General features: G+C 49.0%; 1 protein-coding gene across 3 annotated transcripts; it reads right to left on the reverse strand.

Annotated features, from left to right (window-relative positions):
- Positions 1-25,911, reverse strand: Ube2v1 (ubiquitin conjugating enzyme E2 V1). 3 transcript variants are annotated; one of them, XM_020173333.2, is made up of 4 exons: positions 25,530-25,911; positions 11,355-11,503; positions 2,886-3,011; positions 1-1,593 (listed from the first exon to the last, which is right to left on the reverse strand). In XM_020173333.2, the coding sequence occupies exons 1-4, from the start codon at positions 25,549-25,551 to the stop codon at positions 1,447-1,449; spliced, it is 444 nt and encodes a 147-aa protein (XP_020028922.1). In that variant the 5' UTR covers positions 25,552-25,911; the 3' UTR covers positions 1-1,446. The 3 variants fall into 3 exon arrangements, with proteins under 3 accessions (XP_020028922.1, XP_020028920.1, XP_020028921.1); XM_020173331.2 differs by lacking the exon at positions 25,530-25,911 and adding an exon at positions 16,201-16,258; XM_020173332.2 differs by lacking the exon at positions 25,530-25,911 and adding an exon at positions 13,429-13,513.

Raw genomic sequence — 25,911 nt, forward strand, 5'->3', positions numbered from 1 at the left:
TTAAGTATTAACGCACACTTCTCTTTATTATATTAAAATCAGGCAATGGTGTGACAAAAGGCTGCTTATGGAATACTGTTATGTTCAACTTTACCTATAGGATAATAAATCCTTACAACTAAGGTTTTCCCCAGAAAAGGATGAATGGAAACATCAATTGCTTTTAAGACTTGATTGCTGCTGCTGCTTCAAAAGGTGGTTTTACACAAATACTAAGTTTTGTTTTCTTTAAAAAAAAAAAAAAAAAGCCCTCGGAACACAACGAATTGCCTTTATTTCGGTATGCATCCACATCTCAGCATTTAGTGGTCCAGAACGGAAGGTGGAAAGGCAGACCAATCCTGGGACCTGCTGTGCACACCGGTCTCCTTAGACCCTGCTGAGGACCTGAGGAGCAGCAGCACCGAACCAGAGTCCGCCCAGGCCAGGTTCTTCCTGTTCCAGTTGTCAGATTCCACACTAGACCACACTAGATTGGACGGCAAGGGTGACCGAGAGCCCTGTTCAAACCTTCAACATTTGAAAGCAAAGCAATTAAGAAAAAAGGAAACAACTCAGCAGACTGTGTGCTTACAAGTGTCTCCGTGTGGCCTTCTCCAGGCTAATCGAGGGCTCTGAGTCACCCGGGTGGCCACTCTGCCCACCTCCTCAGAACCGGAGCTGAGAATGCATCAGCTGTTGGGGACAGCAGCGTGCCAGGGCCATGACTCAGGCAGGAGGACAGTGAGTGAACAAGGGAGGCCACTCTTCCAACCTTACCCAACGGCTTTTGGCCCAAGCAGGGACATGCTGGAAGTGTGGGGTGGTGATGGGGCGGGGAGGGGAAAAAGCAGCACCCCTCGGTAAAGTGGGAGAGGGGGATGGGAAAGCCCTGAATCCTCACCGAAGGCCACTGGAGGGAGTGGAGGGTTACAATCTATGCCTCGGCCAAGGTGGGAGTAAGGGAGAGGGGACGGGATGATGGCTTGAAGGGGCATCATTAAGACTTATGAAAGGAACCAGGGGTACAGGCAAAGCACCCCATACCCAGGCCACAACCTGAAACCTTCACATCTACTCTAAGGAGCCACCACACTGGAGGTGGGGGAGTGGAGAGGGAGAAAGCAGAGACCCCAGGCCGTGTCATCAGCAGCAAGGAGATTGTGTGATGTGTCTGTTCACAGTTGAGTTAGACGTGCCCCACCAGGCATGATGGGAATCAATTTAAATACACTCTCTTGATCCCAGAAGTTCAACTACGAGGACAGTGGTTACACTTGACAATGACCTGTTATAGCACAACTTATATATTTCAAATGGACAAAAATTAGTATCATTTACAGTATCTTAAGATAAACCGCCTTTGACTGGGAGCTTCCTTTCCAGTACTTTGAGTCTACAGACGTTTCTAGAAAGTGGACTACGTGGAAAATGAAGACCGGAAAATGGAACAGGCTTGGGCTCCAGTTAATTGCTGTAACACTGTCCTTCGGGTGGCTGGGGGAGTTTCATGTTCTCTTTAGACAGCATCAAGCGCCGAAGCTCCTGCAGGATGACTTTGATGCTGTATGAATTCTGCCACTTGGCTAGCACGGAGATGGCTCTTGGGTCCACCTGCAAAGGCAAACGAAACCACATGACCATCAAGCTCCACACAGAGAAGCTGTGTGCTGGGGGAAAGCTCTGGCACAGGCAGAGTAAAGGGCATTTTCCAAGCTGCAAGTGCCTGTCACAGAACCATACCTGAGAGCACCACCCTGACCTGCGGCATCCACAGGCACCCAGCTCTTGTGACACAACCTGTTCTTGGGCAGGGGAGTAGGGACAAAAGAGTAATGGTGGCCTGACCCATGCTCCAGTGACGAGTCTCTCAGTTAGTGCAGTGTTTTCAAAAGAAATTCCCCAAAGTGTGGCAGAACTCGGGACGTCAGGTGGACTCAGATTCAATGAGGAACATGGAGCTGACAGCCCCAGAGCTCACCTCCCTCAGCCTCAGAGCAAAGGCCTGTGTGGGGTTACGGTGGAGAGCACCCTCAACACTCGCTGATCTCCCCTCTGAACAGGAGAGGAGGCCTTGAGGTTGAAAACCTTTGGCAAGCAGCATGTGGGGTAAGATTTATCAGGCAGGGGGTATGGCTCAGTGGTATAACACTTGCCTTGCACACTGGGTTCCATCACAGCGTCACAAAACAAAAACAACATGACTGTTTTATGACATTAATTGTTGCCATGGCTAACTTCTCACAGCAACCAGGCTGGTTTCCCTTTATGGCTGTGGAAAATGGCATTGTAGGCCGGACAAACCTCTCCAAAATGCTTACGACCAAAAGTGGCTCAGATTTTGGAGGATTTGTGAGACTTTAAAGGCTGAGTGAGTGTCCCTCATCTGAGCATTATGTAGGTAGGTATTAAAGACTTTTGAGATTCTGGAGCATTTCTGGACTTCAGGTTTTGCATTAGAGACACTCAGCTTACAAAAACAAGTTTAAAAAGCATGGTCATTAAATGAAAAGATTACGTACCTCAGATGTGGGCAAGAGCTTGCACTTCCGTGCCTCAGTTTCCTCATATCCTCACGGGTGTTCTGAGGACTGAGTGAGCTCTTGTCTCAAAGCAACAGCACACAGCTGTCAGGGCTTGCACAGCATGTAGAAGAGGGACACATCTGGCAGACAGGTTCTGCCTTAAATCTTAGACACACTGTGACCCATTTACCACCAGATAACCAGAGCACATGGAATGGCCCAGGACAAAGCCCCCAAAGGGAGATGTAACACTATTCTCTACCCAGAGGGGAACAGGGGTGTGTGTGTGGGCGGGGGGGGGGGGGGGGGCGGATTGGAAAGGACCGAGATGGATGTGCATACACACACACACACACACACACACAGGACCACACAACTTACCACTCCATTAGAACTATTAACTCCATTCATATTAATTTTCGTTACAAATCTTACAAAGGGGGGTGCTTCTGGATATTTAGGTCCACATTCTATTTTAAGGCTGTATATTCGGTTTTCATAAATTGTCTGGAAAAAAAAAAGAGTGCAGAGATGTCAGGCAATTACAACTGAAGAAGGGCAGCACTTATAAAAGTCCCAAACCCACAGTGAGCCCGCCTTGGCACAGAGCCCTTCAGCACAGCTAAGCCAGCAGGAGCCAGCTCCCTCACTGGTCAGTGGGATTCTGGGCCCTGAGGAAATAGCAGAAGACAGACACGTAAGACGGCCATATAAACTGTGGATGACAGTACACCTGGGCAGAGGAGGCATGTATAGTTCTCTGCCCTGCATTCTCTACTCCAGGACCATCAGCCCTGCATTAAACACCACCGTGTGCAAAGTGTACCGCAGGCCACTATGCCCTGAGTGGCTCCCTTCTCCTGACTCTGGGGCTGGGCACCACCAACGGGGGCCCCACTGTGTGTGCTGCCCTCCCTACAGACCCTACAGACATCTTTCCCTTTGCTAGTCATGAGGGATGACCCGGGAGGTTACTGGCACTGGGAGTCAGGTAGGAGGCCGAGGATCCCAGCTTGCATAGAAGACGCTATTAATTCTTTTTTTTTCCAGTACTAGGATTTGAACTCAGGGCTTATACCTTGAGCCACTCCAACAGTCTTTTTTTGTGATGGGTTTTTTTTCAAGATAGGGCCTCACAAACTGTTCGCCTGGCTGGCTTTGAACAAAATCCTCCTGAGCAGCTAGGATTACAGGCGTGAGGACACTAGTACTTCTTAAAATGCCAACTGTGCCTCTGTCAAGAAACAGAAGTCCAAAACCCCATGTCAGTGACCCTTCACTGTGAGGTCCAGCTGGTGGGCAGCAAAACATGCTGCAGTGTCAGGATGTCCCTCCTGCCCAGAACACCAGCCTCCCCAGAATGACCCACAACCCCAGAGATGTCATCCCCCAGTCTCTAGCCTCTGTCCTACATGAAGTCACACTTTCATCACCTGTGTCTGAAGTCACACTGAAGGGGGCCTCGCCTCTAAGAGCAGAGCTACTCCCAGTTAGGAGTCCTGCTTCATGGCAACTGCACAGGGTGACACCTAGTGGTCGAAGAGGAATAATCACAAAAGGTGTTCTGTTCAGCCCTTTGATAAAAAGCCAGAACAAGGCTAGGGTGTGGCTCAAGTGGTAGGGTGCCTGCCTGGCAAGCGTAAGTAAATACACCTACAACAGGAGTCTTTGGTCCCATTTCCTATGAGGGGAACAGGAAATTTTTTTCTCCCCTCCCCCACCTTGTCTATACTTTATCTTGTTATACTAAAATAAATCCTTGGTAAAATTCTAAAAAAATATTAAACAAACAAACAAATGTACAACAATCCATTCCCATCCTCAGGGATTTGCGCAAAGCTCAAATCTGGGTTTGAGCAAGCATGAGGGCCTCACAGTTGCTAGGCAGGCACTCTGCCACAAGAGCCTCACCTGCTTCTGCTCCTCCCCTCCTCCCTAGGAAGTAGTGCCATGGTCTACCAGGTTCAGGTCTGGTGCAGCAGACAGCTTTTCCTCACCCACCTTCCTGGTGCAGCATGTGAGGCCTCCCTGCTTCCACTTCTTAAAGACCCATATTCACCCACTGCCCTCATCTTTCACCCGGGGGGCCAAGGCCTCTGCTCTCCCCTGCTCTCCCACAAGCTGCCCCTTGTGCTGAGTTCCTCCAATGGCTTCTCTGGGGTAGAGGTAGAAGCCAACTGGCCTGGCCCAGTAAGGCCCCTCTTCTTACCTGCCCCGCCCCTGGTTCCTTGTTTCTCTTCCAACATGCCTGTTCTCCCTATCCTGGGGCTCCAACCCAGCTGCGCCCCTCTCAGAAGTCCTTACTCCCCACTGAAGATGGTGCTCGGACAGGGAAAACACCCACAACAGGAAGCAATTAAGGTGCTTCATCAAGAAAAAAAAAAAATTCCCTCAGAAACAAAGTAAGTAGGAAGCAACTAAGATGTGACTGACACAGAAATCCATGGAGATCATGACAGATGTATACCTAGCACAGGCCCCCAAACGCCACACACTCAAGTGGCTCAAGTGGTAGAGCACCTGTCTAGCAAGTACAGGGCCTGAGTTCAAACCCCAGTACCATTCCCCCCACCAACCAAAACAAACAAACACAACAACAATGACAAAACCCAAACCAAGCCTGGTGCAGTGACTCATACCTACAATTCTAGATATCTGGGAGGCTGAGATCAGGAGGATTCAAGTTTGAGGCCAGCCTGGGCAAACCAAGACCCCACCTCCAAAATAACAAGAACAAAAAAGGCTGGGGGTGAGTGGCTCAAGCAATAGAGTGCCTGCCTAGTCAGTGTGAGAGCCTGAGTTCAAACTCCAGTACCGCCAAAAAACAAAAGAAAAAAAAGCCCAGCCACATACCACCTCCCACCTCTGGGTGGGGTCTGGGTGGTGCACACAGATTGTCCTCCCACTAGATGTAACAGGCCCAGAACCTAGAGGTGACTGGCCTTTTTCCTAACAAGCATGTATGAGACAACCCAGGTTAACAACGAAAACCACTGACGAATACCAGTAAGAGACATTCTACCAAGTACCTGACCAGCACACCCCTTCAAACAGCCAAAGCATCAAAAATAAATGCCCAAAACCCACAAGGAGCTCGAGACCCGCTATCAGGGTCCTAGAACAAAGAACAGCATAGGAACACTGAGGCCTCAGAGCCGAGTGACGCGCCCTATGGGCAGCTCTCTGCACTTCCTCAAAGATCTACACCAGACCTTCTTTGCTCAGTGCAGCACTGTTCACAACAGCTGAGATATGGAAGCAAACTCATGCCTGTTGACAAACCAAAGGATAAAGACAGGCAGGCAGGCAGGCAGACAGACACACAGACACACAGACACACAGACACACACACACACACACACACACACACACACACACGAGCCTCAGCTGGTCATAAATGAGAAGAAATCCTATCTGCAGTAACAGGAGTGAATATGGAAGACATTATAGTAAGTTAAGTAAGCCAGGCACAGACAAACACTATGTGATTTCACTTAACCTAAAACGGGCTGGAGCATGGGAGAGATGGGGTAAAGGGCACAAACTCTCAGTTTCAAGAGGAATGAATTCTAGAGTCTAATGTAGAACATGGGTGACTACAGTAATACTGAATTACCTACTTGAAATTTCTAAGACAGTATATCTTTTTATTTTTTGTGGGACTGGGGTTTGAACTCAGCTTCGTACTTGCAAAGTATGCAGTCTACTGCCTGAGCCACACCTCCAGTCCATTTTGCTCTGGTTATTCTGGAGAAAGTCTCGAAAATTATTTGTCCAGGCTGGCCTCATATCTGGATCCTCTAGATCTCAGCTTCCTAAGTAGTCAGGATTACAGGTGTAAGTCACCTTAAATGTCTTCACCACAGAAACACAGCAAGTGTGCTGACAGATGTCTTGATGAATTCTTTATTTTTTGCAGTACTGGGGTTTGAACTCAGGACCTACACCTCAAGCCTCTCCACCAACTCCACCCCCTTTTTTGTGAAGGTTTTTTTCGAGATATGGTACAAATAGCATCATTGTACAGTGCACTGTAATCAAATCATCACCTTGTGCACCTTGTATCTATGCACCCCCCCCAGCCCCCGTACTGGGGCTTGAACTCCAGGCCTCACACTTGCTAGACAGGTGCCCCACCACTTGATCCACCCAGAATGTATACAATTTTTACTGACCAATTATATCTAAAAGCTGATGGAAAAAAGAAATATCTGATACGATTTCCCTTTTACTGACTGACAAGAGTCAAGGGGAATGAGGCTCACTTCTGAGCCTTACTAAATGCATTCTGAGCATTACTTAAATTCTTTACAAGAATATAAACAGGTACCAGCCACATAACTGCAATGTCTTCGCTAGACAGGTCACAGTGCCGACACAAGAGAGGTGCTCACAGTCTGCTAAGTGAAAGAAAAGGTGCAGAATGTCCTGCACAGAGGACCTTGTTTTCCTAAGAGAGTGCCTGTGCTGGTACCAGGAAAGCAGGCAGAAACGCCCGACACTGATGTCACAGCCTTCATCCTGTGGGGACCATAGTGAGCTGTGGGAGGAGCCGTTCCTCTCCTTCCCAAACTCCAGAGTCTATACTGCTTCTCTGAAGCAGGGTGAGCAACACGTGTAGGCCCTCACCCAGCTTCTCGACCAGGGTTGTTTCTACCTCTGCCAGGGAGAGGGAGAATTCAGCATTTCTGGAGCTATTTATGGCTGTCACAGTCAAGGGAAGTGCTACTGTTATCCACTGAGTGGAGGCCAGGGATGCAGCCAGACAGCTTGTGATGCACACAATGACATGTATCACGGACGGAGCCAGCATGGGGTCAGTCCTGCAGTGGGAGGCTGAGAAAGCGCTCTCACTGACCACTGTGAGCACATGTGAGCAGAGGAGAATTGGCCACGCCAGGGGCTCGGCAGTCTGGAGTTTGCCAGAATTCTGCAAGAAGTACTTAAGCAGGAAGCTATACTTTTGGGTTCAGGTGACTTACTTTCCTTTAAAAAGGTGTATGGTAGAAAGCAAGTGTCCTCCTCACCTGGTCCAGCCAGCTGGCTTCCTTCTGAAGGTAGCCAATGGCACCAGCGCCTTCTACAATCTTCCAAAGGTGCCGTAAGGTACAGAGCACAAGTGTAGCTGTGATGCACTCCTCATGCCCTGTGGTCCCTGACTCTCTGCCCTGTGGTCCCTGACTCTCAGTGGCAGCACACTGTATCTGCTGCTTTAAAACTTAAGATTTTTTCACTTAAGTATCGAGAACATTCCATTTCAGCATGCACAACTCTAACTCAGTCTTCTCAATAACTAAGCAGTATACATATGGCCACTCCAAGACACTAAGCTACTGCCAATGCTGCATGAAGTAACTCTGCACACTGCTTTTTGCAGTGCCTTCAAGAAAGGCCAGAGAGAAAATTCTTAGATGTACTGGTATACACCATTCTTTTTTTATTTTTGGCTGAACTGGGGTTTGAACTCAGGGCATTGCACTTGCTAGGCAGGTGCTGTACTGGAGCCATGCCTCCAGTCCCTTTTCCTTTCGGGCATTTTCAAATAGTCTTGTGTTTATGTCCGGGCCAGCCTGGACAGCAACCCTCCCTGCCTCCTCTGCCTTATAAGTGATTAGGGTTATAGGCATGAGCTACTGGGTCTGGGAAGGCTTTTTACATCTTGGTAGAAGGTTTTCTCTTGAGTAAAATAATGAAAATAAAGAGGAAGATGAGTTACTCAGGAGTTTGACCCCCAGCTGCAGGGCATGTATCTTGTATGCCAGTCTAAAATATTGGTCACAGGAAGCCCAAGGCAGACAGTTCCTTTTGTGACTATTTTCAACCTTAGGAGAGTCAGGCTCATCAAACTGGGTAATAAGGCAGACACTAAGAGAAACTGTCATCGAGGATGTGCAGAAGTTCCAGTCCTTCTGCCAGCTGCTAGTGGGGAGGTAACAGTACAGCTGCCTCCTGTGGTCTCTCAGAACGTTAAACAGTTACACATGATTCAGTAAGCCTGCTCCTAGGTATAAACCCAAGAGAGCTGAAAACACATGTCCACACTGTTCCCAGCGGAATCATTCATAAAAGTAAAAAGGTGAAACAACCAAGACATCCATTAACTAATGAACAGATTCACAAAATAAGGTACATCCACACTGGAATATTATTTGGCCACAAAAAAACCAAAGTATAGATAGATGCTATGACAAAATATGCTAAGTAAAGGAAGCCAGACACAAACAATATACTGTGTGATTTCATTTATATGCAGCGTCCAGAAGAGGCAAATTCATAGAGCTTGAAGCAGATTGGACACAAGAGTGGGAAGGGGGTGGGAGGTGCAATCCAGAGTGACTACCAATGATGTGGAGTTTCTTCTGGGGGTGACAAAAATGTTCTGAGATTAGTGATAGTTCCACAACTCTGAATATGATAAAAAAAAAAACAAACAAAAACAAAAACAAAAAACACTGACTCATAAATTTTAATGTGTGTAGCCTAAGCCAGGCATGGTAATACCTGATTGCAATTGCAACACTTGGGAAGCAGAGGCAGGAGGACCATGAAATCCAGGCCAGTCTGAGCTACATAGTGACACTGTCACTGAAACAACCACCGGGTAGAGCTCAGTGGTAGAGCACTTGCCCGGCATGTGCAAACACAAAGCCTAGATTCCATCCTCATCATGGGGAATGAGGTAGAAGGATGCATCTCACCATATGGGAATTATATTCAATACAGTCTTGGGAAATACTGGGGTTTGAACTCAGGATCTCACACTTGCTAGGCAGGTGTTCTACACCTTGAGCCCCTCCATCAGCCCTGTTTTATGATGGGTTTTTTTTGAGATAGGGTCTCATGGGACTATTTGCCCAGGTTGGCTTCAAACCGCAATCCTCCTGATCTCTGTAGCTCCTGCCTTCCAAGTAGCTAGGATTGTAGGAGTGAGCCACTGGCACCCAACCTCAATAAAGCTCTTAAAAAAAGATATGGGCCAGGTATGGTGGTGTGCCCCTATAATCCCAGCACTTGGGAGGCAAAGGCAGGAGGATTCCAAATTCAAGGCCAGCCTAGGTGGGCAAAAAAGTGAGACCTTCCGTCAGAAAAGATATGGGATGAAGCTCAGAGGAAAAGTCTGCCTAGCATGCATGAAGTAATGAGTTTGATCCACAGCAACACACACACACACACACACACACCCACCCACCCAAAAAAAACTGGTGCAGGGAAAGCCCCTGGCATAATGCAGTTTCTCATTAACACCCATCTCCCTTTGCAAAGAGATAACGTGAAGTCCAGGGTAACCCCAGCTGTGTTAGGTAAAACAGGGCATCTCCAACAGAACTCCCTGCCTCATCATTCTGGACTTTGAAAGTAAGTATATAACCCAGTGGTATTTTTTCGTGTATTTACAATGCTGCACCCTGGACCACTCTTAACATATAGAAACTGCAAAGCCTTGAGTTGGCTAGTGAATCTCTGAACACTGTCCCATCCCGAGTCTTGTCCAGGTGCTGTGGGGAGGAGGAGGAACAGCTCTCATCCTTGAACCTCTCTTAGGAAGAAAAGAAGGGCAGGAAAGAAGTCATCAGCGTATGACTATGCTGACTTTCAGAGACAGCAGAGAAAATGATCTTCAAGGAACATACTTCTAGAGTTCTGGATTTCCTCAGGACTTACAGAACAGCCAGAATTTTCTTGCTTTCATAGGGAAAAAACGGATAAGGAAATAGCAAAAGTGATTAAATGTACATAAGCCTCCCCACAAAACTGGAGTAGCAAAAAATGACTTAAAAAGCAACCACAAATGCCAATGACACCTAGGAAGGACATCAGAGTCCTGACAGTAGTAAGTAAGGGATCCTGCCTGCTTCAGTTGGGGTCATACCTTGCAAGTCCCTCTATCCCTCAGTATGAGTGCAGAGCCTCACCCACAGTGTCAGGAAGCAATGGGCACACACAAGACAGGTCCTGCCACATTCAGGCAAAACCAAGTGTCACATTCTGGGACTCTGTCCCTCAACCCTACCTCAAACTACTACAGTCCTTGACACCCTGGATAGTTCTACAGTGGTGACAAAGGGAAACTCGACTTACAGACCCAAGGGAGACACTGGCTGAGTGGTCAGTTAAGACACAGTCTCTGAGATACCAGGCCTGTTTTGGAAGTTATCAACTGAGTGGACTTTGGGCAAATGATCTCACTCCTGAGTCTGTTCTCATCTGCAGAATGGAATGCACTGATACCAGAAGCAGCCAGTGACAGGTTCCAGTGAGAAGTTAAATGACGCTGCTTGAGGGTTCTCTATGGACCCTCAAAAAAAGGTCCCCTGGCATTATGAAGACTAGGAACTTCACAAACCTCACAAGAAGCCATTTACTACCCCCCATGGTCTTCTTTGTAAAGGCCTCTGGGCCTCCTGGGCCTGGAACCCACCAGGGCTGCCCATTAACGGGCAAGCAATAAACCTCTGCAGCATAGCTCCATGGCCCAGTGAATCAGGGTACTGAGGCCCAGCAGCCCTGTGAAGGCTTTCTTAAATTCATCTGGAGCCACTTCAGGACCTCTGGCTGCATCGGAACCCGGCTATTTGTTTTAAATGACACCTGGGGTATAATGACCTCAAGTTGGTCTCCACTGTCATGTAAATTCGCACTGGGAGCCTAAGCAGATTTGCTTACCATTCAGTGGGATTAAACAGCGTCAGGAGGCTCAAATAAATAAACTGAAACCGCTCAAGAAAGAATAGCCACAATTCAGCAAGTGTACCATGGTGAGGTTTCCCGTGATAAGGCTAGCAAGTTTTTAAAAGGAGGCAGTGTGGGTAAGACATTGATTGACATTTATAGCCGTAGCTCGACGCTTACTCTTGGAGGCCCAATTATCATCCCTGTCCATCTGGTAAGTGTCATGTCTTCGTCATCTTCTAGACCCCAGCTAACTGTGCCATCTCCTACTCCTTTCTGGCCTTCTTCGAGTTCTTCCAACAGTCGGAAATTGCGAGGGACTTTTACTCCTAAAATAAATGGAAAGAAATTCAAGATACGCAACTCCAGGGGCCTGTCAGCCTAGGCCACGTTGCTTGCCGCCGCCGCCTGGGGCACAGGCGCTAACATGCAAGTACTTCCCGAGCACGGCCACACCTCAAACATGCTGCTCAAAGCTGCAGGTGACCAGAGACAAGGGGTACATGGGTCTGTGACAGGTGAAGTGGCCAGGGCTGGGTAATGAAACTGAGGACAGTCCACCCCCCCCCCCGCCCTCTGACAAGCGGCACAAAGTGTTTCCACGTCTCCATGCTGCTTGGCTTGGGGTCACCAGTGTGAGACCACCACCAATACAGAGTGCCTTGCAAGAGCAGGGCTCTTTCTTCTGTTTTGTCCTAACTGCCACACATCTTTGAGGCTGAAGGTTTGCCCATCTGCTGGAGTGACTCTCAAAGGACCCGATGAGGACCCTCTTCAGTAGCTGAATGGCCAAGGTTCCACCTTTCCAACCCCTTTTCCACTGTGGAGGGCACAGTCTTTCCTTATTTGTGACAATGTTGGAGGAGGGGAGCTGCTTCTCTGATTTACAGATTTCCACAACTCCACAGCCCAGCAAGGAGCTCGAGAAAGCAACATGGCCACACAGTCTGACTTCAGAGTGAAGCCTGAGGACTGGGCAGAAAAGAGCCCAGGCACAAGGCCTGCAGGGCAGCAGTGGGAGGAGACAATTTTTCCTGGGCCTGGGCGCTGCATAACTCTTAGCTTTGTTCTCTCAACCACTATGCCTGCCCACCTTCCCTGGCATTTGCACTGTTTCCTCTGGGAAACCTTCAGGATTCAGACAAGTCACAGGCCTGAAGGCCTAGACTGCTGAGTCCCAACCTGGGCCCTGTGAGGCAGGCAGCACTCACCACATGACTGGGACTCTGAAGAGAAGGCAGAGGGCCCGGGACTGGGGAGGGTTTCCCAGTGTGTCAGCAAAGAGTGGGCCAGTGATCATCCAACTGGACTAAACCTCTGACCCCTCCTCCATGACAGGCACTGGAAAAACAGCAGGGAACACAATGCTCGCCCCAGGGAGCTTACATCCTAGCAGAGGGACAAGTACAACATGACAGAGCTTGTTGCCCAGGAGCCTGAGGCCAAGAGCCTTAAGTGGAATCAAGGGAAGCATTAGTGAAGAAGCTGCAAGAGGGGAACTTAGGGGGAGATGAAGGCAAGCTCTGAGGCAGAGAGGGCTGCAAGGAAAGAGGTCTGGAGGTAGGGCCTTGGCCAGCATGGAAGAACAGCATGCTGACAAGCAGCTAAACCAAGTAGGAAAGATGAGTGGACAGATTAGGGGCTCCCACAGATCCTGAGTGACAAGAGAAGCCACTGGAGTTTTGAACTGAGTCACATAACTCAGGCTCCCTCTGACTGCAGTGTGGAGAATGCAGAGAAGGCAGCACAGGTGGAAGCAGCTGTAATAATCCTGTAAACGACAGTGCAGGCCTGGGCCAGGATAGGTGCCAGCAGAGATGGTGTGGAGGTGTGCATGGTGCCAGGTGGCCTACGAAGTGTGGGAGAAAGAGGGGTCACCTGTGCCAGGGTTCTGGTCTGAAAACTGGCAGGACAGAGCTGTTGAAGGTACACCAGACAACATATCTGTGATTGAGTGCTTCATTTCATAGTGTGCTTATCGTTAAGAATCACTACTTACGGCCCAGGGTGTGGCTCAGTGGGAGGGCAATTGCCTAGCATGTGTCAGTTCCACCTCCAGCAACACAGGTACAAGTGTGCGTGAACGCACACACACACGCACGCACATTTGTATTTAGGGCAAGTAATATCTCTAGCTTCCCATTTATAAGTTTCCTCATAAAAGTTTTTACAAAAGAACCAGCTGATTGAAAAACATTAAATAGCAAATATGGTACTTGAAAGAAAACAGCAAAAATCTAAAAGCATACTTGACCTGTTGGTTTGGAAAACACTGGCATTTTTCATCTAAAGAACAGTCAACTGGATTATTCAGTTCTACTGGATTAAGTGTCCTCAAATGAACATGAAACGAGAAGATGTTTGTGACATTATAGGTTAAAGTATCAGAATAACTATGCATGTGTAAAATAATGCATATAAAATAAATAAGCATTTGCTCCATTTTGGTCTCAAGACCCCTCCACACTTTTAAAAATCAATGACCTCAAAGAACCTTTGTTACATGGGCTCTAGCTACTGACATTCACCAATTAGAAACCAAACCCGAGAAACTGCGGAACGCCTGCCGAGCAAGCTCAAGGCCCTGAGTTCAAGCCTCAGTACCACCAACAAAAAAAGTAAAACTAAGAAACTCTGTTAGCTAACCACAACAATCATTACATGCCTATCTTGTAGAAGAACATTTTCTGAAGAACAAGAGAACCAGTGGGAGGAAAGGTATGGCCCTGAAGCCTTCTTCTGTCTGGTTTACAACGTGGAGTATGAAGAACTGTGATGAACTGGAGCACATGTCCTATCTAGAGGGATGGTCACTCCTGATCTGGATTAATGTTTGCAGGCCAGACTCTGCTTATGGTCCACACTTTGCAACACAGGGTTGCATAACTGTGCTAAAAAATTCCTTTGTGCTCACATGCCCCAACATTTGGCTCAGACCATATTTAAAATCTTTTGTCAAAAAGGCAAAAAGATTGTTTAGTGTTGCCATTGGACAGAGAAGTACAGTTAATTTTATGAAGAATTTATGTCTACAGACTAGAAAGCTCCTAAAGTAGACTGTTACTTTTAATTCCTTTTTTCTCCCATACAAGAACTAACCAGGCCCAACCCAAGCAGATCCAGAGGTCAGATAAGACCAGGGGCACCAGGGTGGTGTGCCCACAGACTTAATTCATTTTTTCTAAGCCACAAACCTTTTTTTTATTTTGGATGGTAGTTAGGAAGCTGTTCTATCACTTGCCAACCCCACAGCCCTTTTCGGCTTTAGTTATTTTTCAGATAGGGTCTTAACATCAGATGATCTCCTACCTAAGGCCCCCAAGCAGCTGGGATTACAGGTACATGAAAACACCATGCCTTTGAGCCACAAACTTTAATTTGCACTAAAAAATTAATCAAAAGCAAAGTCTGGGAGCATCAGGAATTATACAAACTTACAAATTATGGAGTGATTCATTTAGTCTTTCCTGAGATCTAAGCAGACGTGGCTAATTCCCGCCCAGTTAGCTCATGGGCTGAACTCTCCTGCGGTGAGAACACGAAGTTCACGGAGGGGTCCATCTTGTTCCCCATGTGGCAACCTGGACTCCTGCACCCTCCATCAGCCAAAACATCTACACACCTCAGGACTGCAATTAAAGGTGTGCTAGGTTTTTTACCTGCTCATCAAAATCTCCCTACACATTTTCAGTAACGTATGTGCTCACATACCGTCTTTTAGTATGATAATTAACAAACACTTACCCAGCACTGTGATGGACAATACAGGGAAATAAAAATAGGGGCCTCCCTGCCAGAATATCTAGTCAGTACAGAAACAAAACACACATATACAAAGTTCAATGAAACAAAACAGTAGGAAAAACCTAAGAAACAAGTACCACCACCACAGGACAGTGCTTCTTAATTTTTGAGGGATCACAACCTCTCTGAAATTTTAAGAGGCTGGGGCCCTGTTTCTATATGAGTGGAGTTTCCCTGAAAGCTAACAGTGGGTGCTGTACAGAGAACGGCAAAGTGTCCCCCTGGTCCTGTTTGGGACTGGAAGGCCAAGACACTGGCTTGGGGAAGCCACTGCTAATGTCTCAGTTTAAGCAGACACATTTGCTCGGAGCAGATTCGTGATGACACATCTGTTATCAAACTTTACTTATAGGCCTGGCTGATGAGATGCAGAAGGAATGTCACCGGCCTGTGCACAATAGGCCTCAGATAAACAATGGTTGAAATTAAAAAAAAAAAAAAAGAGCAAAAAGGAATAAAAAGGTGTGCAAGCTACACTGTATTAAAGACAAGCACAAAGTCGCTCCTGTTCTCCTGTAGGTGTAGACTGCACCAATGATGTGTATGTAGCTCAGAGACAGAGCACCTACCTACATGTGCCAGGCCCTGGCTTCCTTCCAGCAGCTAAGAACAGAAGAAGAAAGAAGTCTTGGAGTCAGAACTTGATCTGAGGTCTGTGATCCTAGCTCTCTCTAGAAAGATCATAGAATGTTCTCTAAAGCATATTCGGGCTTATTTGTGGAGATAGTGTAGCTGTTACTCTGGCCTGCCCTTGTAGAGGAGGGTGGTAGGACTGGTGGAATGACTCAAGCAATAAGAGCACCTGCCCAGCAAGCCTGAGGCCCTGAGTTCAAACCCCAGTACCACCAAAAAAAATAAATAAAAGAGAGTGACATCTAGATTTGTGTCTATGGCCTCCTCGTCTTTGATTCTTCACCCTCCTTGCACCTGTTCTACACAGGCTTTCCCACCTAATCACCTCCAACGGGGTCCCACCATCCTCCAAGTCCCCAGGTCAGATCCTGATGTCCAGGATGTCCCTCCATGAGGCCTCCAGGGCAGAATCCCCAACTTGTTCCTCAAGGGCATGATCTGCCCCGCAGCCCAAGTGATTTTACTCCCCAATTCACACTTCAGTCAACTGCCTGCACTTCTCCAAACTAACCAACCCCAACCACAGCACCCGCTACAGACCTCCTCCCCACCCCTGATTTGGCAGTCATGGCGAGAAAGCTCTACTTACCACCATGTCCACAGGAGCGCTGCAGTCCCTGCCCTGTCAGCATCCTAACCAGCCTTGTGGTCTGTGGGACCCTTCCTCACCTGTTCTGCCCCTGCAACCACAACACACCCCACCCAAGCTCCCATGCCTCCCCCCCCCCGCCCCGCTTTGCTGTCTTCAGCCCTTCTTCATGCTTCCGATTCCTACTTCCTCAAGCTAGGCTGGCTTCCTGTCCTCTTCTCTTGCTTTGTTTGCTCTTTATGGCACCGTACCACCTGACATTCTCAATAGAGAATTTGCACCTGGCTGCTGATTGTCTGCCTCTTCCACCTACCTGCACAGAAGCTACATAAGCCCCCAGCAGGCACAAGGATGCCTGCCCAGTGACCGGCTGACTGAAAGACTGGGGCCAGCTGGGGTCATTACTTCAGTATAGAAAATGCTAAGCACCACCAAATTCTAACTCTAACTTCTGAAAATACAACCAGGAACTATTCACAGCAGCATTAAAAGGGAATCTAATATTGAAAGACTATTAAAGGGCTTAGTATGGATTTTGAAGAAAAATTACACATTACACTTTGAATGTTTTATTGGTGGTACTAAGGTTTGAACTCAGGGCTTTGCGCTTCCTAGCAGGTGCTCTACTGCTTGAGCCAAGCCTCCAGCCCTTTTTGTTCTGGTTACTTTTGAATAGGGTCTTGCTTTTTCCCTGGGTTGGCTCAGCCCACGGTCCTCCTATTTTACGTGTCCTGCCATTGCTGGGATACAGGCAGATGCGCCACACCCAGCTTTTGTCCCTTGAGATGGGGTCTTTTTTTTTTGTGGTCCTGGGGCTTGAACCCAGAGCCTTAACCTTGAGCCACTCCACCAGCCCTATTTTTGTGAAGGGTTTTTCAAGATAGGGTCTCACAGAACTATTTATCCGGGCTGATTTTGAACCATGATCCTCCTGATCTCTACCTCCTGAGTAGCTAGGATTACAGGGGTGAGCCACCGGCACCCAGCTTGAGATGGGATCTTGCTAACTTTTTTGCCCAGGCTGGCCTGGAACTGCAATCCTCCTGATCTCAGCCTCCCACGTAGCTGGGATTACAGGCGTGAGTCACCACTGGTGCCCAGCAAATATAATGATCTTGAACACTCTTACCTAATAAGCCGCAGACAGCAGAGGCCCTGAGAGCTCTGTCCCCACACACCTCCACCTCCACAGATGGCCTCTGTATACTTTTTCTGTTCCCTTTCTTCTTTTCTTTTCCTTTTTCGCTGTGGGACTTACTCCCGGAGCTTCTCCAGGCAGAGTGTGAGTCATCCAATCCCCCCCACACCATGTCTGCCACATGGTGCTCAATCAATGCTTCCTGGATGAAGAAACAGCAGAATCTTCCTTTTCTACTGTGAACTCTAGAAGCCTACTGGGACCAAGAAAATGACACTGGGACCATATACTTGACACTGAAGGCTTTTTATTTTAAGATGAGTAAAACTTGCTAAATTTTTAATGACTGAGAACTTTATGGACACATACTTTAAAAAACTGAGGAAAAACTGGTTCTTCAACCAAGCTACAAAATGAAAGGATTTTTTCACTATAAAATGAACTTTGTTTTGCAAAACATGTATAAAAGCATGTTAGTGATATTCCAAGCCACTTAGAAACTGCACAGTAGTTAACACCTCATTAGAGAATGCTGATGAAGGGACGGAGCATTTTGATCCAAACGGCCCAAGCACACCCTGGTTCTAGAACTTTAGGGACATAAATCCTCCAATCAGTGCAGTCCAGAGACCCTAAGACTTAAGGATGCACCAGCCACAGGAGACTCGTCCATCCCAAAGAGTGTGTAGGCTCGAAACTCTTGATACAATGAATATAAGAAAAGGGAAGTCCACACATGTCAAAGAGCAGAAGTCCCAGAATACTGCAACTATGTCCTCCTATTCCTATGGCACTTTAACCAATCCAATCAACCTAAAATGTAAGAGTCCCATCATTTCTTTGTCAATCTGACACCTGAAAAACAGCCGGAAGAACAGCATCAAGAGACGACAGAGAGGACAGAAAAGGGGACTTGTGCTAATCTTGCAAAACTAGGAGAACTACAAGTACTACAAGACCTAGCAGTGTATTAGGGAAATCTATGATAAGTATAAGTTAATAGACAGTAAGTATTAAAAATTAACTAAGCCAGGCACCAGTGGCTCACACCTGTAATCATAGCTACTTGGAGGTTGAGTTCGGGAGGATCTTAGTTTGAGGCCAGTCTGGAAGAATAGTTCAGGAGACCCCCATCTCCAAGATAACCAGAGCAAAATGGACTGCAGGTATGGCTCAAGAGCATCTGCTTTGCAAGTGTGAAGCTGAGATCAAACCCCAGTAACACCAAAAACAAAACAAAAATTTAACTATGAAAATGTTTAGGTAACCACTAAGGTGCTAAAATATAGTAGTTCAAGAGTTTAAAACTAAATATTTGCTCCTACTATTTCAGAATTCTTTCTTGAGGATTTTTCCTGGATGTGTGTCAGAATTAGAAGTCAGCCAGGTGCTGCCTTGACTGCAGGATATTACAAAGAAAAAATATGACAGCTAGGCTGAAAAAGCATGAACATCTGATAGGATGTTATTCCATGTCACAGTAAAACTCTTAGTGCAGTAATTTGAAACAGCAACACATTAAAATATTTGTGGTAAAAAGGGTTTTGAAAGCTGGGTGCGGTGGTACACGCCTGCAATCCAATCCTGGAACCCAGGAGGCTCAGGCAGCAGGGTCTATGAAGCCCAAGTGAGATCCTGGCTCCTAAGGAAAAAAAAAAAAAAAAAAAAAAATTTTGAAGACCTCTAAAACTCTTCTGGGGAACTCCCAGTCACAAAGCAGCAGGCAGCCTGTGGGTTGTGAAAGCTCTGACATGGCCTGGCCCCAATTTACAATGAATGGCAGGACTGGGGGTTCTGTCTGGCTGCTGGCTAAATGGTTTGGGTGCCACTTCAGGAAGTAAGAGGCTGAAAGGGAATGACTGACATGCAATGTCCCTGAAAACGGGACACGAACTAATTTTTGTTCCTGACAACCAGCTCCACAGGCTAGGCTGCCCAGAGAGACCTCTCCTCCAGAGCAATGGTTCACCAGTGTGGTCCCCAGACCCACAGTCTGACCCTCATTTAGGAACTAGAGAACCTGAAGCCGAGGGTGGGCCCTGAATGTGGGTGCCTCTGCTGGTAGGGACAGTGGCCAAGGCCAAGGTTGAGGTTTTCTGGCAAGGGTGGAGAGAAAGGGTAAAGTGTGGGGACAAGTACTCTGATGAAGCACCACAACGAGCAGGGACCCTTTGTGAAGACTGCCTGCCTGGGGTTCACTATTTCTTCACACATCAAATTTAGATATTTGGACATATCAAAGTGAGACCCCAGATTAATGCAATGCAATTTTTTCAGCAAGTACTGTTATGCCAGGGGCTATGCTGGATGCTAGGATCCTGCTTGATATACAGACACAGAAAACATGCAAGAAAACCAGTAAGATGACTTCAGGAAAGGCTGTGCTTAGAATAGGACCAAACAGGGACCTGGGACAGAGGTCAAGAAGACTGGATGGATGAGGCAGCCTTTCTGGGAACTGTCACCTAAAGAACAAGAAGCAGACAGGTGTTGGGTGCTGATGGCTCATGCCTGTAATCCTACCTATTCAGGAGGCAGAAATCAGAAGGACCGCGGTTTGAAGCCAGCCTGGGCAAATAAAAAAGGGCTATCGGAATGGCTCAAGGTATAGCCCTGAGTTTAAGCCCCAGTAGTGCAAAAACAAAAAAAAAGCAGCCAGGTACATGGCTCTAGAGACAGACTTCCAGCTGGAGAAGCACAGAACAAGGGTGTGTGTACCACCACACATGTGGCAGGGCTGTGGACATGGCACAGCAGGAAAGGCTTTCTGTGGGGCATGGCAGTCTGACATTCTGCCTCCTGCCCAGAAGGTAGATTGGAAAAGGGCGAGACTGACAAAGCAAGAGGACTTTCTCAAGACCGTTCTGGTTAGACTAGGCTGACAGCGATGAGATGAAGGGGAGGAGGATTTGACAAGTTCTGTGGGGTCACTCCTGCTGGACTTGTGACATGGTAGGTATAGACACAAAGAAAGACTCCCATCTGAGGGTTCTTCCTATCTACCCAGAGTGAAATGTCAACACACAGGCTGAGCGCCAGAGACTGCTGAAGCCCAGCATGGCAGTACCCACTCAGACCAGCCTGTGCTGCACAGCAAGACCCTGTCTCCAAAGACAGAGAGAGCTGGGGTGTGGCTCAGGTTGGAAAGTGCTTGCATAGCAAGTGCAATACCCTGGGTTTAATCCCCAGTACTGAAAAAAAAAAAGTATTATATATCTATCTATATTTATCCAAGAGCACTTGTCCTTGGAGGGACTCTGTCCCAGTTCTCCAAGTCACTGGCTCTGAGCCAGGCCTCAGTTTCCTCTCCTTCACAACGGGTACCTGCCTCAAAGGGTTCTGTGAGAGGTGAGAGGACGATGCAGTTAACAGAATCCAGCACATAGTATGCATCTATACTCGATCGAAGACTGCTCTGCACATGGCACACACTGCCTGAGGCTAGCAGGTGGGAGTTACTCAGTATAAAGTGTGCACAACAACATCCATAAAAATGGCTGTGTGGCTTTGTGGTAGAGGTACTAGAACAAGAGCACTTGCCTAGAATACACAAGGCCCTGGGCTCCATCCCCAGCAACACAACATATAAACATACATAAGCAAGCTGGGCCAGGCCACAAGTGGCTCATGCCTATAATCCTAGCTACTTGGGATGCAGAGATCAGGAGGACTGCAGTATGAAGCCAGCCCAGGTAAATAGCTCCTGAGATCTTATCCTGAAAATACCCAACATAAAAAAACAGGCCTGGTGGAGCAGCTCAAGCAGTAGAGTGCCTGCCTTAATAAGTGTGAGGCCCTGAGTTCAAACCCCAGTAACACCAAAAAAAAAAAAAAAAAAAAAAGTATGGGGGAAAAAGACCTCACCCTCACTGGATAGCACATCACCTAGAAGGGTAACAGTGGCCAATGATGCTATAAAAAGAATTCTGGAAGTGAGGGGCAGGCAGTTCTCACTAGAGCTGCTTCTCTCACCAAGATGAAACACTCTAAGACTCAGGAAGAGCTATGCCAAAATCCATGCCTTCTCTTCCTATAAGGTTCTGGGGATGGGAAACGGGGACAGAGATGGGACATTAGAGACAAAGCACCTGGCTCCCGTGTGAACATCAGCATTCCTCAGCCAGCCACTCATCTCCCTGAAGTAGCTCTTCTCTGGAGAATCTGGGGGGCTGCCACCTCCTCTGGGCAGCTCACTGGGCTGTGGAATGCTGGATGGGCTGGCCCAGGAAGTCAGGCAAAGTAGTCAGCTTGGGACAGTGGGAAGCACTAGAGATACTGTAAAAATAGCAATAAGTACTGCTCGGTACTTCACTGGGGCCCTCTGGACTGAGCAGAGGATTCCTGACATTTGTACCCCACTGTCATCAAACTACTGCAGTAGTTTGGGGTGGGGGGAGGAGGAATAAGGAAGGAAACAGAACATGGAGGGGAAGGAGGGTGATTTTCAAGTTCATGTGAAGGGGTGGATCATGAGCACAATGAACCTAGGCACCCCTTAACATCACAACAGCACGTGCTAGCCCAGCAAAGCCAGTCCTGCTCCACCACCAGCTGACTGCTGGCTCCTTGGCTGACGCAATATGAACCGCTCTCGTGAACGCAGGGCCCATGGGGTACATGAGGCATCTAGTGAATCACCCAGGATGGCTCCCACAGGAACAGAGGGTCTAGTTTTCTCTGGGGAACACCCTTGCATGGAAGAGAAGACCACCTAATCTCTACCACCCAGAAGTTGTTTTGATAAACTGGCTGTATGCAAGGCCACTCCTATGTATGCAAATTTGCACCACACCCAGCAGGGCAACTGGCTGCCACTTGGTTTATGGTTAACTGCCATGGCTGCTGTGAGAGGAAGGACCTGGCAGCTAAGGGTACTGTCTGAGGTCCAGGAATCCTGGACAAGGCAGAAGGAAGTCGCCTGTCACCATGAAGCCATCCTGGGGACTATGGGGCTTTTCAGTTTCACTCTCTGTGACCTGTGCAGGAACTGCACGCTGTAGAACCGTGGGAAGTGGTAAAATGCATCAGCAAGTGCTGACAGCAGTGACCACAAGCTCGGTTCAGCCTTACAGGAACTCAAAGGTTGCTTCCTGGCAACAAGGGAACAGATTCATCCAGAGGCTCCATCTAAAGCCGAGTCCAGGCCCGTGAACACACCTGAAACGCTCCTCAAGGTGAGAAGCTGAGGCCTGTCTACTTCCTCCAGTTTAAGCCACTAAGGTCTTTCTGTGTCCACTCTGCATTCCTGACACTACCTCTGGGCACAGGTTAGATTCTATTATTCCCCTCTTTTAAAGACATTCATTCATTCACTCAACAAATATTTATTGAGTACCTACTTCAAACCAGACACTGATCCGATGATTTGCCCTTGCCCTTGATAAGATCCAAAGCTCAATCTCTCCAACTCATCTCCTTAAAAGTGTGTCTACCTTATGCACTAAGAACTTCTGGGGATTTTTTTTTTTTGGTGGGACTAGAATTTGAACTCAGAGCTTTGCACTTGTAAAGCTGGTATCCACCACTTGAGCCATACTCTAGTCCATTTTGCTGTGGTTATTTTGGGACAGGGATCTCACAAACTATTTGCATGGGCTGACCTCAAACCATGATCCTCCAGATCTCAGTTTCCCAAGTGGCTAGGATTATCACAGGTGAGTAACTGGCACTCAGCTTTTATTCTGCTCAACATGCCAAGCTCAGTCATACCACAGGGCCTTTGCACTGACAATCCTCTCCCACTTCCTCCTTATTTGTTTTAGTGTTGGAGATTGAAGCCAGGATCCCCAGCACACTAAGCATGCACTTTACCACTGAGTCACGCCCCCATCTCCTAGCATGTTTTTTGGGGTGATACCACTTGAGCCACACCCCTAGCCCTACTTCCTGCTTATGACATATGCTGTAGGACTGGCTCTTTCCATCATGTCTCAGTTCAACGGTTCCCTTCTCAGAAGTCTACCCTGACAGCCATTTCATCTCCAGACATTATCACATCGCACAATTTCCCTCCTAGCACTTACTGCTGTCTGGAATCATCTTTTTCACACCCTCAATAGCCTCTCCTTGACTTGAAGGGAATTTTAAGGACAGGGGCCACATCTGTCTTGTTTGCTATTCACAAGAGGACAAAACAGTCCCTCAATAAATACCTGTTGGATAAAGACAAAAAGTTTTGAGAAGCCTGTTTTAGGGGACCTCAAACTCTGTCCTGTGCTATTTAAACCATGCCAAAGGCTCCTGTCCTCTAGACAGCAGCTGCTAACATTTTGGCCAACCAGCCCAGCATCTGTGAAGCACTCTTCAACTAAGAATTAAATAACTGTCAAACCTGACCGGAGGGAGTCCATCTCAAGTGACTGCAAACACGACTGAGCTACCCCACCACCCCAACACTGGTGCCACAGGCACACTGTGCACCCTACTTCACAGCACCCTGGCACTCTGGTGAGAGGTTCCCTCAGCAGCCTGGCCTGCTGGGAGTGCCAGTGGCAGGGTTGTGTAGACAACTGACTCAGCACTGTGCTGGCTGGAACCAAAATCCATGTAAGGGAAGTGTGGACTCCACTTAGCTCCAGGAAGACCCTGGCTTTACACGCAAAAGGCAGTTTGTGACTGGTCACTTCAGACAGGTCCCCTGTATCCAATTCTTTCATTCTCACCCGTCAGACATGAAGGGCTCCCTGGGATAGCAGAGGAGCAACATCTCAACCCTCACCCTGTTCCCCACCTAACACTGCTGCGCTGTGGCTTTTTTAAAATTCATTCATTTATTCATATGTGCACACATTGTTTGGGCCATCTCTCCCCCACTGCCTCTCGCCCCCTCCTGTGGTCTTAAATAGACTCAGGACTTCAGCACTGGTGTCCCTGCGGCCATAGTGGGGAACTGTGAGAACCCCACCTAAGAGCCTCCACATTAAAAGGGGGCCCATGTCTCTCTCACATCCTGTGCTTCCAGACTCAGACTCTGTCCTCATCAGCCCCTCAGAGGGATCTTCCCTGGCCAACGTCCACCCCACCTGCTCCAGACCATCTTTCCTCTGACCTCCAACTGCAAGGTGCAATCCTTAAAACGCACCCTGCAGGTTCTGCCCATTTTGGGGGCAGAGCTCTGCCTACTGGGATCTGGAAGAGACCCTCCCCAAGAGAACCCCTCCTTTCCCTCTTGCAGGTCCCCCCCATCACCCCCAGGGTACTCATTCTGAGCCTGGACCACACATGTCAGAAGGACTGGAAGGGAGGGGTGGCCTCCACACCACAGACTCTTTGGGGGCCTGCTTCCCTCATACAATGCAAAGGAGGTAGTTTTCGCTCTAAAAGAAGCATCTGTGGCCCCTGACCTCTCCGGGTCTCCCCCACGTACGGGTTCCCCTCCAATGGACACCGCCCCCCAACACCCAGCCCGGGCTCCAGTCCACCGGCTCTTCCTCACACCGTATTCTGTCCACTCCCAGCAGCCTCCTCGGACCTAATGTGGAGAAATCAATCTTACACCTCGGATACGGCCTGGCAATGTTGGGGTCACTAGCTATCCGTCGCCACCGCCCCCACCCACAACCCCATTCCTCGGTGGCCCCGGCCAGATGCCTCTGCAAGACTCCTTTGCCCTCGCTCCTCGTATAAAGATGCCCCCCGGTTCGGCCACCTTGCGACCATCCTGCTCTGCAATCAACACAGCCCGGGGCCCCGGGGGTCTCCAGCCGTCGCCCCTCGGATCCCGCTCCCCCCACCCCCAATCCACGCCGAGGCGTCTCCCGTGTCCCCTCTAACAGGCATCCCCAAGCTCCCCCTCGCCCGGGCCCAGCCCCTCAGGGGAATCTTCACCCGCCCCGGGACGTCTGCTCCTCTTTCAGGGGACCCCGGGCCCTTGGCTCCCCAGGCACCCCCGGCCTCGCCCTCGCCCAGCCGGGACCCAGCGGCGCCCTGCTCCTCCCCTCCGCGGGGCGCTCGGCCGCCGGGGGAGCCTTCAGGCCCGGCCGCGCCGCCCACGGGCCCCTCAGGCCCCCGCCCGTGCTTCCGGCCACCGCCTGCTCCTCCTCCCCCGCCGGGCCATGCGAGTCGCGGCCGCGGAGCCCAGCGGCCGGAGGTGGCTCGGAAACGCCGGCCCCGCTGCAAAGACCTCGGTGGGTTCCCGGCCCCGACCCAGCCTGCACACCCTCTGCCCGCCGGACCCGGCGCCCCCGCTCACCCGAGCCCGTGGTGGCTGCCATCTTGCGTCGCTGTCGCTCGAAGGCCTGCCCCTTCTTCACCCCCCCGGCGTCCCCGGGCCGCACCGCGCAGGCGCGCGCATGCGCAGACGCCGTCACTGACGCTCGCCCGGGGCCCGCGACCTGGGCCGGGAAGGGCAGCTCTTCCCTTGCGGAGACAGGAAGCGTTTGCGTGCGCGAGGGCCCAGCAACCGGCAAGGCACCCCCGCCCGGGTGCCAGGGACGTATCGAGGTGCTTGGCGTCGGGGGCAGGGTGACTGGGCTTGCGAGGGCGCGTACCAGGAGCAAAGAGCTGCCGAGCCAAAAGCTCCTGTTTGGCCTCGGCCATTTCCTCTCTGTTGGGTCTTCGTACCGTCTCCACCA

Source organism: Castor canadensis, chromosome 5 (genome assembly GCF_047511655.1).
Source record: "Castor canadensis chromosome 5, mCasCan1.hap1v2, whole genome shotgun sequence".
NCBI lineage: Eukaryota > Metazoa > Chordata > Mammalia > Rodentia > Castoridae > Castor > Castor canadensis.